Raw genomic sequence first — 14,160 nt, forward strand, 5'->3', positions numbered from 1 at the left:
AATACAATTATTTCCCCAATTAGACAAAAGCATAGTTTCCAGTCCCATCTTCAATATAGGCATACCTTAGAGATATTGCAGGTTTGGCTTCAGACCATCACAATAAAATCAATATTGCAATAAAAGGAGTCATACAAATTTTTTTTTGGTTTCTCACTGCTTGTAAAATTATGTTTATACTATACTGTAGTCTTAAGTGTGCAATAGTATTTTTTACATCAAAGGGCTTTCAATTCCATTATATGTTAGTTCTTTCATCTTAAAAAACAACAACCACACAAGCTATTTCTCTCATTCTCAAAAGAACACCTCACCCTGATCCTAATTTCCTTTCACCTACCACCCTATTTCTTTTCTATCTTTGGCATCCAAAAATGAGTATGTCCAAACCCAAACTCTCTTCTTCCATCCACTCTTCTGTATCTCAATTAATAGCAACTCTACCTTTCTCTTGTTCAGGCAAATGGGTCATTAACGTCATCCTGGACTCCTCTCTGATTGTCCACCTTGCACACAGTTCATAAAAACATCCTGTTGACTTGACCTTCCAATTACTTCCAGAATTCGACCTACTTCTTACCACTTCCACCACTGTTACCTGGTCCATCTCTCATCTGAATAATTACAGCCCTTCTAATTGGTCTTTCTATTTCAACTCTTGTTCTTCAAAAGTCCATAGAGCAGCCAGAGTGGTCCTTTTCAAAATGTAATTCAGATCTTAACACTTATCTGCTTGAAATCTTACCATGGTTCTCCATTTTTCTCAGTGAAAGGCTAATGTCCTTACAATGGCCAGCAAGGTCCTGTGTGATCTGTTCCCCTAGCTCTCATTCACTGGACTGTAGTCACAGCAGCCTCCTCCACTTCTTGAACATACCAAGTATGCTCTAGCTTGGGATATTCGGATTCACTTTCCTGCTGTCTGGAATGCTCTTCTTCCCTCTCCTGACCACCACATAATTTACGCCTCTTCTCCTTCAAGTCCTTGTTCAAATGCCAGTTTCTCAATGATGCCCATCCTGACCACCCTGGTTAATTCACAACCTCTTCCCAAGAACTCCCAACCCCCTTTGCTCTACTCTTTTTTTTTTTCTACTAGGGACCTGGTGCATGAAATTCATGCCTTGGGGGTAGGAGGCGGGGGGGGGGGGGGGGTCCCTCAGCCCGGCCTGTGCCCTCTCACAATCCGGGATCCCTCTCGCAGTCCGGGACCCCTCGCTCCTTACCTCCCACCTGCTCTCAGCTCCGTACCACTCGGCTTGCTGCTCCTTAGAGCTCCCGCCACCACCACTGCGCTCACCAGCCCTGAGCCCGGCTTCTGGCTGAGCAGCACTCCCACTGTGGGAGCGCACTGACCACCAGGGGGCAGCTCCTGTATTGAGCGTCTGCCCCCTGGTGGTCAATGAGCATCATAGCAACTAGTCGTTTCGCCGGTGGTTCTGCTGTTCAGTTGATTTGCATATTAGGTTTTATTATATAGAATAATACTTATCACCTCCTAGTATGCCATATAAATTTACTCATGTATCGTATTTATATTGTCTTACTCTGCTAAAATGTAAGCTCCACAAGGGTAGCAATTTTAATCTGGATGGTTCACTAATATATCACCTAGAATAGTTCCTGCTATAGAGTGCGTACTCAAAACATTTTCGTGAATAATTGGATTTCCATAAGCATGTCTGTTCTCTCTACAAATTATTTTTCACTCCTGTTCAGCTCTTTTGGACATACAATAATTCTACCATTTTAAGTACAATGTTTATCTTCCCTTCCATTTCTCCCCAGTAGGAGAGCTGTCTTCAGTGTTATCTGACTCAATAAAACTATTATTGGGAAGAACAAGAGAATTCATAGAAGGTCCTTTTATCTTCATACACAGCAGAGAATGGTGAAGGTTATTCAAAGAATTTGGTGGCAAAGCTAGACTATTATGACATTTAAGAAAAGAAATATTTCAACAACTAATGTCAGTTAAAATGACATGTATTACAAATAATGCATCATCTACTTTTTATGCATTGCCATCTTTTCTCAGTAATCACAAAATAACAAAAATGTTCGTAATACTTATTAAAAATGACATTACATAATATAAACATGAGAAACATAACAGTGCTTCATAAATAGATAATGTCTATAAATGAAGGCAAAATAAATAAAATTGATGTGATTAAGATTCATTTACCATTGGATGATAACCAAAATTATATTTTATCATATTTATCATTTTTGAAAAATACATTTTTATTGATTTCAGAGAGGAAAGGAGAGGGAGAGAGAGAAAGAAACATCAATGATGAGAGAGAATCATTGGCTGGCTGCCTCTGTATGCCCCCTACTGGGGATCAAGCCCGCAACCCGGGCATGTGCCCTTAATTGGAATCAAACCTGGGACCCTTCAGTCCATAGGCCAATGCTCTATCCACTGAGCCAAACTGGCTAGGGCTCTTATTTATCATTAACACCCAATCAATTATGGGTAACATTTGCAATCTTATGTGTAATTTTTAATATTAATAAGTGGCTTCATAAAAGAGAACTTACTTCAGATTATAGGTATCATATTCAATGGAAGACCTTGGCACTGCAGGAATCATATAAAGAAATCCAAGATGTTCATTTTCACGTAATATTTTAATGATTTGCAAGGGATCACGGATGTTGGCATTAACAACATCTTCCCGGTCCTCGAATGTGTATTTAGGCAAAGATGAGTAACTGGTTTTATAGAGACCTCTTCTTCCGATAGGTGGCAGTTTCTGAGGAGAGGGAGACAATACCATAGCAGAGGGCCCATGCATCTAAATAAAGCCAAAAAGGGTGAATGGATTAAGCAAAAATGAAGTCATAGATATGGGGGCAGGGAAGTAAGGGGAGAATATTTGGAAAAAGAAAGCTATATTTTGGAACTGACAATTTTCAAACAATTGTTAGGCACTGATATTCCTTCTCAGTACTCCCTACCCAGATACCCATTCCCTTCCCACAAAACAGCCCGCATCAGCTCCTATTTCTTTTTCCTCTTCTATAACTTAAAGTTTATGACCTCAAAACACTACCAGCTCTCTGGAGTTCGTGGGAGCCCACCACTCTCCTTGCTCAGATGCTCTGCACTGGCCTCTCCCCTCAACTGTCTCACCTTGTTCTGACTACCTGATGTTTTTAAATGAGTGAAATCTTTCTTATACAGTTGTAATCATAACTCATAATAAACAATATAGTGGCGTGGGTTTTTTTTGTGTGTGTGTGAATGTGAGGGGTAGTTACATTGAGCACTGGGAGTCATTATTTAATAGCCTTGGAAAAGCATACATGTTTTAAACTTATAATTGCCAGTTCTGGCCACGAATGCTTCTCGCATTTCACTGTGCATGGGAATTACCTGGGTGTCCTGTTAAAATGTAGTTCCTGTCAGTCAGTCTGTGAATACATTGAAGCAAAAAAATAAAAAGTTCTTCTTTCACTTACTGGCCAGGGAGAGCAGCAACAACGAAGTTTTCTTATGTAAAAGAATAGACAAAACCAGATACCCAGAACCAGAGAAAATACACATTGCCTTGTTCCAATGTTTCAAAAGAGCTATGTTCAACCAACAATTTTATGAGACTAGAGTATTAATATTTTAACAAAAAATGCACTGATTTTCTTCGTTATTTCCTTTTAAAAGTTTTACTGCATTCTAAAGTGAAGATTTATTCAAAAATAACCCTACACATTTTTGTCTGAGTACAATTTCTAATTACATGCATATCTCAGAGATATTGTGGGTTCAGCTCCAGACCACCGTAATACAGTAGGTATTGCAACAAAGCAAACTATCATCTTTTTGCTAGTGAAGGGTCTTGCCTTGCACTTGTAAAAAAAAAATGCAACACCTGTGAAGCACTGTTAAGCAAAGGGTAATAAAACAAGGAATCAGTGGAAAGATGTGATTCAATTTAAGTAGTCACAAAAATTCAGATTTTTGGAGGTGGGGATGGAATAAAGGAAGCATTTATTCTTAAAAGTGTAGAACTTCCTCTGTAATGGATGCCCAGACCAAACTGTTAAGTTAATCTTCCTTAATTAGCAGAAGTAAAGCCTCCAATTTTCCTCCCTCCCTCCCTCCCTCCCTCCCTTCCTCCTTGCTCCCTCTCTACCTCCCTCCCTCCCTTCAACTCTCAGGAAATCCTTGTTATTGCATTTCCATTCTAAACTAATTTTGAGAAATCAATACCCCCCCAGAAATAAGCCTCCTCTCAGAATAAATACCTTCTTCTTTTATACGGCATATCCTCCTTTCTTCCACATTTCCCTTCAACCCCTAACTCTATACTTAATTCTTCACTTAGTTATAGCTACAGTCAAGTATAACCCACACCTAACGTTCCTTCCCAGCTTCCTCCCTTCATCCCAGTTACCCACACAATTTCTCTCCTCTTCTTTAAATGCAAGCTCTTGAAGCCGCCTTCATACGAAATGAATTAATTGATAGGCAAACAGATCTGTCCTGGCCCTATTTCAGATAGCTCACTCTCTTTTCTTCACAGAAACCAAATGAACTGAAGCTATACAATTTTATTCAATTATATCATATCGTTCTCTCGGTATAATCTCATCAAAACCCAGTGGACCTCCTTCCAGCTGGCTCTTCAAACCCCAAACTCTCCTACCTTATCTGCCTCATTAACTTTCCACTCATTCTTCAAAGCTTAGTGCAGTTCCCTAGGGTAAACTATTCCTCCACTGACCATATCCCTGGACACTGGATGTAGCTTTCCTTCTATTTAGTTCTCCATCATTTTATACGTTAAATGACCAAATGAAAGCTCTTATCACACCTTGAGTGTTCACTTATCCATCTGCCCAGATTCTGAAGTCCCTGAGGACAGACAAGTCCCCAACTCTCTGTTTCAAACACTGTAGCCCAATGCCTGAAAGACAATTAGCACTGAAATGTTTAACAAATGTCGAAGAATCCTCTAAACAAAAAAGCTCAGAGAAGCCCTAACCAGTTTGGCTCAGTGGATAGAGTGTCAGCCTGCGGACTGAAGGGTTCCGGGTTCGATTCTGGTCAAGGGCATGTACCTTGGTTGCAGGCACATACCCAGTAGGGAGTGTGCAGGAGGCAGCTGATCAATGTTTCTCTATCATCGATGTTTCTAACTCTTTATCCCTCTCCCTTCCTCTCTGTAAAAAATCAATAAAATATATTAAAAAAAAAAAAAGCTCAGAGAAATCTTGGCCCTATTAGTATTATTGTTGTGTGTATCCTCCATACTTTCTTCCACCCATTTCTGCTCCTTTCTTGAATTATCTATAAGTATTCATTTAAAGCAATACTCTGGTGATTTCTCACCAGAGCTTATTCACTTACTGGAGGCCCAGTGCACGAATTCATGCATGGGTGGGGTCCAGCCAGCCAGCCCCAATGGGGGCCAATCAGGCCAGGCCAGCAGGGGGGAGGGGACGTGGAAGGTTGACCGGCCCGCCATGCTGGCAAGGGGGAGGGGCCGCAGGAGGTTGGGCGGGGCCGATTGGGGCCCCAATCGGGCCAGTTGGGTGCTGCAGTGCACATCATAGTGCCCGGTTGTTCCAGTTGTTCTGGTTGTTCTGGTCATTCCGTCATTCTGGTCACTTGGCTTTTATATATATAGATTGCCTGCAAGGCAACCTCACCACTCTACAGCTCTCACCAGTTACAAAAGTTATCTATCTGGCTCAGTTTCTACTTTATTGCCTTTTACCAAGGTCTTCAGAGATCGCCATTTCTGGGGAATAGTGATGAAAACTTCATAAAAGTTAAAACAATATTATGTCTTCTTTTAATATGCAAGAGATCAGAAGACAATGTACAGATGCTGAGAGTTTCCTTTATGATTTTCCTCTACTGTCCAAATTTTCTTTAAATAGGAAGAACTGAGAAATAGTATATTCCCAAAATTCTTTATGCAACCTGATAGAAACAGATTTTGCTGCTATTCTTGTGCATTAAAAGGTTAGCAATTCTATATAAAACTAAAATTGAATTAAATGACCACTTAAGTACTTTAAATATTATACCTGTGTTTTTTCCAACACATCTGCATGCTGAAGAGACTGAACAGGTGATGTGACAGAAATTTCTTCAGAGCTTCCTATTGGTTTTATGATTCCAGAAATAGCCGGTGGAAGTTGATTCTGTTTGTATATATATTCTGGCCTCTTATGATCTTGGTAGACTTTTAGCACTGGCTTCGGGGAACAAAGAGACATGTTAATCTTTTTAATATTAATGTGAACTTGTCTTATTCTTTACTATCTTTGGACTCTTTCCCTGTTGGAAATTGATTTCCTCCTGGGACTAATTTCCTGTCGAAACTACAATCATTGTAGCAGCTACCACCATTGTCTATCCATGGACTATTGCTTGATTAGACTTTTCTAGTTGGTTTCTATTAATTCTGTATTTTAAATACCCACAAATACTTCTAGGATTAAGGTTTATAATAGAAAGGGCTCAGGGGCATGAAGTCCTAAGATCACTAATTATCCATTACAAATCCCCACCATTCACTACAAGAGAGGAAGAATCTTACAATATTCCAACCTTACCCAAAAGTCATTAATCACCTTCTATTGCCATAACTGATTGAAAATCTAAAAAATAAAATGTTGGCATTATCTTAAGCCCATCTCACTTCGAATTAAGGCAGTAAAAATCCAGCTTTTAACATAAAAGTTAAATAAAAATTTATTATAATGTCTTTAAGTTTTTAAGTATTATGATTTTTAGCTAATCTGTTACACGGGAGTGAGAAACAATAAGCTTGAGAGTAAATATAGCAAATGGCTGCTAAGTTTACATTTGGTTTTGGATAAAAATCCCTCGAGTCACTAATAGAAGAAAAGAAAAGACTAGCTGGTGATGAGAGTAGGAGAGGTGAGTAGGAGGGGGTTACAGTAATGACAGTAGGAGGGGAGATCTCAGCTATATAACAATGTGGAAAAAGAATAAGACCAGCATCACAGTTAAGAAGGGAGAGTGGGGGTCCAAGATGGAGATGTAGGAAGACTGTTAACTCACCTTGCACAGACACATAGAATAATGCATACCTTAAACACCAATGTATATAGCAATTTCTCCTGAAGAACAACCGAAGATGGATTGGATAGCTTCTGCACATTAAATGAGAGAGGGACTACATACAGAATGGGAGGAGAGATGGAGATGCGGTAACCATAGAAACCCTAACACAGTGGGGCAACGTGCAGTAGGAAGGGATATCACTAACAAACCCATGTGTAGACTCACCTACCCTGGGGCACAGTAATAAAATAGTGTTTTAAAGTGCACCTAGACCAGTGGTTCTCAACCTTTCTGATGCTGCGACCCTTTAATACAGTTCCTCATGTTGTGGTGACCCCCAACCATAAAATTATTTTTGTTGCTACTTCATAACTGTAATTTTGCTACTGTTATGAATTGTAATGTAAATATCTGTGTTTTCCAATGGTCTTAGGTGACCCTGCTAGCAGTTCTCAACCTGTGGGTCGCGACCCACAGGTTAAGAACCACTGCTGTAGAGCCTAAGACCATCAAAAAACACAGATGTTTACATTACGATTCATTCACAGTAGCAAAATTACAGTTATGAAGTAGCAACAAAAATAATTTTATGCCTGCCCTGGCTTTGGCCAGTCAGCCGGCCAGGACATCCTTGGCACTGTGTGCGCCCACATAGTCTCCAGCCAGCCTGCCAAAGCTACCTAGCACATGCAGTCTACACAGTGGTTACTATTAACACAAGGCCACTTTCATTTCATTCATAAAAACAAACACAGAAAGCCAAACAAAATGAGGAAACAAACTAATATGTTCCAAATGAAAGAATAAGAAAAATGCCAGAGAAATACACTAGTGATATGAAGATAAGTAATTTTCCTGATAAAGAATTCAACTTAATGAATTCATTTTAATGGCTGACTAGTTTTCCATTGTGTGTGTGTGTATACTCACATCTTTATCCAATCATTTGTTGATGAATACTTGGGTTGTTTCCCTGTCTTGGACATACTATCTAATAAAAGACTAATATGCAAATTGACCGTACCTCCGCAACTCCCACAAGCCATGCCCACCAGCCAATCAGGAGCGAGTATGCAAATTAACCCAACCAAGATGGCTGCAGCCACAGGGAGAGCAGGAGGCTTGGGTTTCCCTGGCAATGGAGGAAGCCAAGCTTTCTGCACACCCTGGCTGGCCTTGGCCTCCACTCAAGGCTACAAAGTTTCAATTATAGAAGATAAATAAATCCCAACAAAAATGGCTGTGGCCACGGAGCAAGCAGGAGGTTTGGCTCTGCTCAAGGCTACAAAGTTTCAATTATCTTACCTAATAAAAGAGAAACATTCAAATTAACCATCATTCCACTACACCCACAGCCAAACAGAGTGAGTATGCAAATTGACCCAACAAAGATGGAGGTTAATTTGCATATGCAGGTGTGAAGGGGCCGGGAGGGGCATGATGCCTGCTATGAGGGAAAAGGGGGCAGCAGAGGGAGCTACAGGAGTGGTGCTCCGGACAGAAGCGAGGACTGCCCGGCCGGGAGTCGGAGATTTGCCAGCTCCTGGGCAGCTGGGAGTGAAGCCAGGGGAAGGAAGGCCTGTTCTTGTACGAATATCGTGCATCAGGCCTCTAGTTGTAAATAATGCTGCAATGAACATAGGAGTACATACATCTTTACAAATTAGTGTTTTTATATATTTTGGTTAAATTCTCAGAAGAGGAATTACTAGATCATACAGCAGTTCTATTCTGTACTTTTTCAACAGTGGCTGCACCAATTTACATTCTCACCAACTATGTATTCTTTCTAACACTTGTTATTTCTTGTATTTTTTATGATAGCCATTCTGACAGGTGTAGTAATATCTCACTGTGGTTTTGACTTTCATTTCCTTAATAACAAGTAATATTGAACATCTTTTCTTATCTCTGTTTGCCATCTGTATGTCTTCCTTGGGAAAATATCTATTCAAATCCTTTGCCCCTTTTTAAACATATTTTTTTCTTGTTGTTGAGTTGTATTGGATATTAGCCCCTATTGGAAGTATCATTTTCAATAAAAGATAAAATATTGCCATTTGTGACAACACAGATGGATCCTGAGAGTACTATGTTAAGTGAAATAAGTCAGATGAAAAGGACAAAAGTCTTATGATTTTGCTCATATGTGGACTATAAAATGAAAAGTAACAAGTAAACTAACAAAACAAAACTCATTCAAAAATAGATACAGACAACAGAATGATTGTTATCAGAGGAGAAAAGGGCATGGGAGGAGGTGGATGGGGTAAAGGAGGCCAAATACATGGTAACAGAAGGAAACTAGAATTTGGGTAATAAGCATGCAGTAGAGTATACAGATACAAAATTATAGTGTCATATACCTGAAATTTATATGTTATTAACCAATGTTACATCAATCACTTTAATTAAAAAAAAAGAATTCAAAGTAACTGTTATAAAAATGCTCACTGAACTTGGGAGAAGAATAGAGAATACAGTAAGAACTTTAACAAAGACTTATTAAAGAAAATATTAAAAGAACCAATCAGAGCTAAATAGTACAATAACTTAAATAAAAACACACTAGAGGAAATCAATAATCTACACTAATAAAAGAGAAACATGCAAATTGACTGTACCTCTGCTACACCCACCAGCCATGCCCACCAGCCAATCAGAAGAGAGTATGCAAATTAACCCAACAAAGATGGTGGCAGCCACAGAGCTGGGAGGCTTGGGTTGCCCCCGGCGATGGAGGAAGCCAAGCTTCCTGCCCACCCTGGCCGACCCTGGCCTCTGCTCAAGGCTACAAAGTTTCAATTGTAGAAGATAAATAAATCCCAGATACCTGCTTCCAGCTGGCCCTGGCCTCTGCTCAAGGAGGCGCTGGGAAAAAAGAAAAAAAGAAAAAAAGGAGGGGCTGGGAGCCTGGATCACTGGGGGGCGTGGCCAGCCTGGAAACAGCCCTCAGATCCTCACCCAGGCTGGCCACACTCTTATGGGGTGAGGGTCCCGCTGAGGGGCTTGGCCAGTCTGCAAACAGCTATCAGCCCCTCACCCAGGCTGGCCAGACACCCCATCGGGGACCCCCACCCTGAAGGGGCTGTGGTCAGATTGAAAACAGCCCTCAGCCCCTCACCCCGGCTGGCCACACCCCCATGAGGTGAGGGTCCCCACTGGGGGGTTTGACCAGCCTGAAAATGGCCCCAGCCCATCACCCAGGCTGCCCCATGCCCCAAGGGAACCCCCACCCTGATCCGGGACACCCTTCAGGGCAAACTAGCCGGCCCCCACCTGTGCACCAGTCCTCTATCTATACTAATAAAAGGGTAATATGCTAATTAGACTTGGAGACCTTCCAGGAGACCTTCTGGACATTCCTCTGGATAAAGCCATGGTGGCAGGGCCAAGGTAGAGGCAGTTAGAGGCCAAGAGGGGAGGGCAGTTGTGGGTGATCAGGCTAGGATGGGACAGCAGTTGTGAGTGATCAGGCTGGTGGGGGGAGGGGCCGTTGGAGGTAAGCAGACCAGCAGGGGGGCCAGTTGGGGGTGAGCAGGACGTCAGTGGGGGTCAGTTGGAGGTAATCAGGATAGTTGGGGGAGGGCAGTTTGGAGTGAGCAGGCTAGCAGGGGGGCAGTTGGGGGCGAGCAGGCCAACAGGCAGAGTGGTTAGGGGCAATCAGGCAGGCATGCAGGTAGGTGAGCGGTTAGGAGCCAGCAGTCCCAGATTGTGAGAGGGATGTCCAACTGCCGGTTGAGGCCCGATCCCTGTAAACCAGCAGTAGGACATCCTTCAAGGGGTTCCAGATTTGAGAGGGTGCAGGCTGGGCTGAGGGACACCACCCCCCCGTGCATGAATTTCGTGCACTGGGCCACTAGTAATTAGATAATACAGAAGAATAGATTAGCAACCTTCAAGAGAGAATAGTGGATATACCCTAATAAAAATAGAAAAAGGAATTTTAAAAAGTGAGGATAGTTTAAGGGACCTCTGGCACAACATAAAGGAGTAGAGGAGTCCCAGAAGGTAGAGAGGGAAAGGGGCAGTAACTTATTTGAAAAAACAATGGCTGTAAACTTTCTTAACCTGGGGAAGTACAGAGAGTTCCAAACAAGATAAACCCAAAGAGACCCATACCAAAACATATTATAATGAAAATGGCAAAAGTTAAAGATAAAGAGAGAATACTGAAGGCAGCAAGAGAACAACAAATAGTCACATGTAAGAGCAACCTCATAAGGTTATCAGCTAACTCCTCAGCAGAAACTTTGTAGGCCAGAGGGGAGTGGCAGAATATATTTAAAGTGCTGAAAGAAAAAAACATACAACTGAGAATACTCTACCTGGTAAGATTATCATTAAGAATTGGGGGACAGATAAAGAGGTTCCTGGACAAATAAAAACTAAAGAAGCTCATCACCACTAAACTGGCTTTATAAAGAATGTTCAAGAAATCTATTTAAGGGCAAAAGAAAAGACAATAACCAGAAATAAGAAAATATATGAAAGAAAAAAAATCTCATTGGTAAAGGCAAATATATGGTAAACACAGTGACTCTCCCACTTAAAAAGCTAGTATGAAGGTTAAAAGACAAAAGTAGCAAAATGAACTATAAGTACAGTAAGTAGATAGGGGATAAACAAAACAAAAATATCTAAAGTATGACATAAAAATATAAAATGTGGGAGGGGGAGTAAAATTTAGTGCTTTTAGAATGCATTCAAACTTAAAGATCTATCATCCTAAAATAGCAGCTCTAGCCCTTTGCTGGTTTGGCTCAGTGGATAGAGTGTTGGCCTATTGACCAAAGGGTCCCGGCTTCTATTCAGGTCAAGGGCACGTACCTTGGTTGCAGGTTCCCGGGTCCTGGGCATGTGCAGGAGGCAACTAATAGATGTGTTTCTCTCACATTCACATCAATGTTTCTCTCTGTCTTTCTCTCTCTCTCTTCCACTCTCTCTAAAAGAGCAATGGAAAAATATCCATTGGTGAGGCTTAACAAAAAAATAAAGAGATAAAGAAGGGCATTACACAATGATAAAGGAATCAATCAAAGAGTAGGATATAACATTTGTAAATATTTACAGATCCAACATATAGACATCTATCCCATATAATAAAATCCTAATATGCAAATCGACCCAATAGCGGAACGACCAGCTGCTATGATGCACACTGACCACCAGGGGGAAGACACTCAATGAAAATTGCAAATGCATTGAGGGTCTGTCCCGGAGAGGGGAGAGGGAGGCAACCAGCGGCAGTGGGGTGATTGGGGGGGCGGGGCCAGCCAGTGGGTGGTGCCAGGCAGCCAGCCAAGGAGGGTGCCAGCAGGGGGGTCCCCTGATTGCCCCGCTGCTTGCCCCACAGATCAGCCCTGATCGCTGGCCAGGCCTAGGGACCCTACCCTATATATTGGGAACAGTCTCTTATATTTAAAAATTAAAACCTGGCAAGGCTACTCTAACACTGAAAAAACAGGATGATGCAGCGATGACATGCATAGACTCTGGCTTGCACATTTTGTCAGCCCTGATTCTGACACTTATAACTGTGTGACAAAGCCAATTACTTAACTTCTCTCTGCTTCAGTTTTTCGACCCATAAGATGGGGAAAACAGTACTACTGCCTCAGAAGGATCATGTTATGTACTACTTTTTATAATCAGGGCAAAAATATGTAGCTGCCCATACAACAGCAAGATGCCTTTTACCTGTATGAAAAGTATGGTCACTGGTGCATGCAGCGTCCTGGATTGCGAGAGGAATGTCCGACTGCTGGTTTAGGCCCATAAACCGCAGTTGGACATTACCCGAGGGGTCCTGGATTGCAAGGCTGGGCTGAGGAACCCCCTCCCCCCAATGCACGAATTTTGTGCACTAGGCCTCTAGTATATTAATAGACAAATGAAGAAATTGACAGCAATACATAATAGTGGGAGTTTAATAACCAATTTACATCAATGAATAAATAATCATGACAGAGAACCAATAAAATAACATTGGCTTTAAATGACACTTTAGATCAGATAGACTTAATAGATACTTACAGAACACTTCACCACAAAATTGCAGAAACATTCTTTTCAAGTGGACATGATACATTCTCCAGGATAGATCACATTAAATTATAAAACAAGTCTCAACAAATTCAAGAAGACTGAAATCATATCAAGCATCTTTTCTAACAGTATGAAACTAATAATCAATTAGAAGAAGAAAACTGAAAATAAAAAAACCTCACAAACACATGGAGACTAAAGAACATGCTACTAAATAAACTACTGGTCATGAGGAAATAAAAAGAAATTTACAAAAACCTCGAGACCAATGAAAATAAAAATACAACTTTCCAAAGTCTATAGAATGCAGCTAAAGCATTTCTAAGAGGGAGACTCATAGTAGTATAGACCTACCTTGAGAAACAAGAAAATATCAAATAAACAATCTACCTTTGGTTTTAAGGAAAGTTAGCAGAAGAAAAAATTATAAAGATCAGAGTAGAAATAAATGTAACACAGAGAAAAAAATAATAGAAAAGACCAATGAAATTAAGAGCTGGTTCTCCTGAAAGATAAAACTGATAAGTCTTTAGCAAAACTCATTAAGTAAAACAGAGAGAGCCAATGTAAATAAAATCAGAAATGAAAAGGGAGAAATTACAACCAACATCACAGAAATACAAAGGATCATGAGAGAATACTATGAACAATTATATGTCAAAAAATTGGGCAACCTAGAAGAATGGATAAATTTCTAGAAAAATACAACCTTCTAAGGCTAAACCAAGAAGAAACAGAATATTCAAACAGACCAATTACTAGTAACAAAATTGAATCAGTAATCAGAAAATTCCCAACAAATAAAAGGCCAGGATCATACAGCTTCACAGGAGAAACCTACCAAACTTAAAAAAAAATTAATACCTATCTTCAAACTATTTTGAAAAGTTTAAGAGGGAGAAATGCTTCCAAACTTATTTTTGAAGTCAGCATAATAAAGAGCTAATATGCTAATACTCTGATAACAAAACCAAAGACACTACAAAAAAAAAGGCCAATATCCATGATTAAACTTAGATATAAAATTTTAAACAAAATATTAATAAACTGAATTCAACAAT

General features: G+C 40.5%; 1 protein-coding gene across 1 annotated transcript in view; it reads right to left on the reverse strand.

Moving 5' to 3' along the window:
* Window positions 1–14,160, reverse strand: part of DNAH6 (dynein axonemal heavy chain 6) — a gene marked incomplete at its 5' end in the record, with an annotated part of 243,258 nt that overhangs the window by 220,139 nt on the left and 8,959 nt on the right. Inside the window, 2 exons of the mRNA XM_080684947.1 lie at window positions 2,548–2,804; window positions 6,046–6,216. Of these exons, the coding sequence (XP_080541073.1) occupies window positions 2,548–2,804; window positions 6,046–6,216 (428 nt within the window). The remainder of the gene's footprint in view (window positions 1–2,547; window positions 2,805–6,045; window positions 6,217–14,160) is intronic.

Source organism: Plecotus auritus (genome assembly GCF_963455305.1).
Source record: "Plecotus auritus genome assembly, chromosome: 8".
Lineage (NCBI taxonomy): Eukaryota > Metazoa > Chordata > Mammalia > Chiroptera > Vespertilionidae > Plecotus > Plecotus auritus.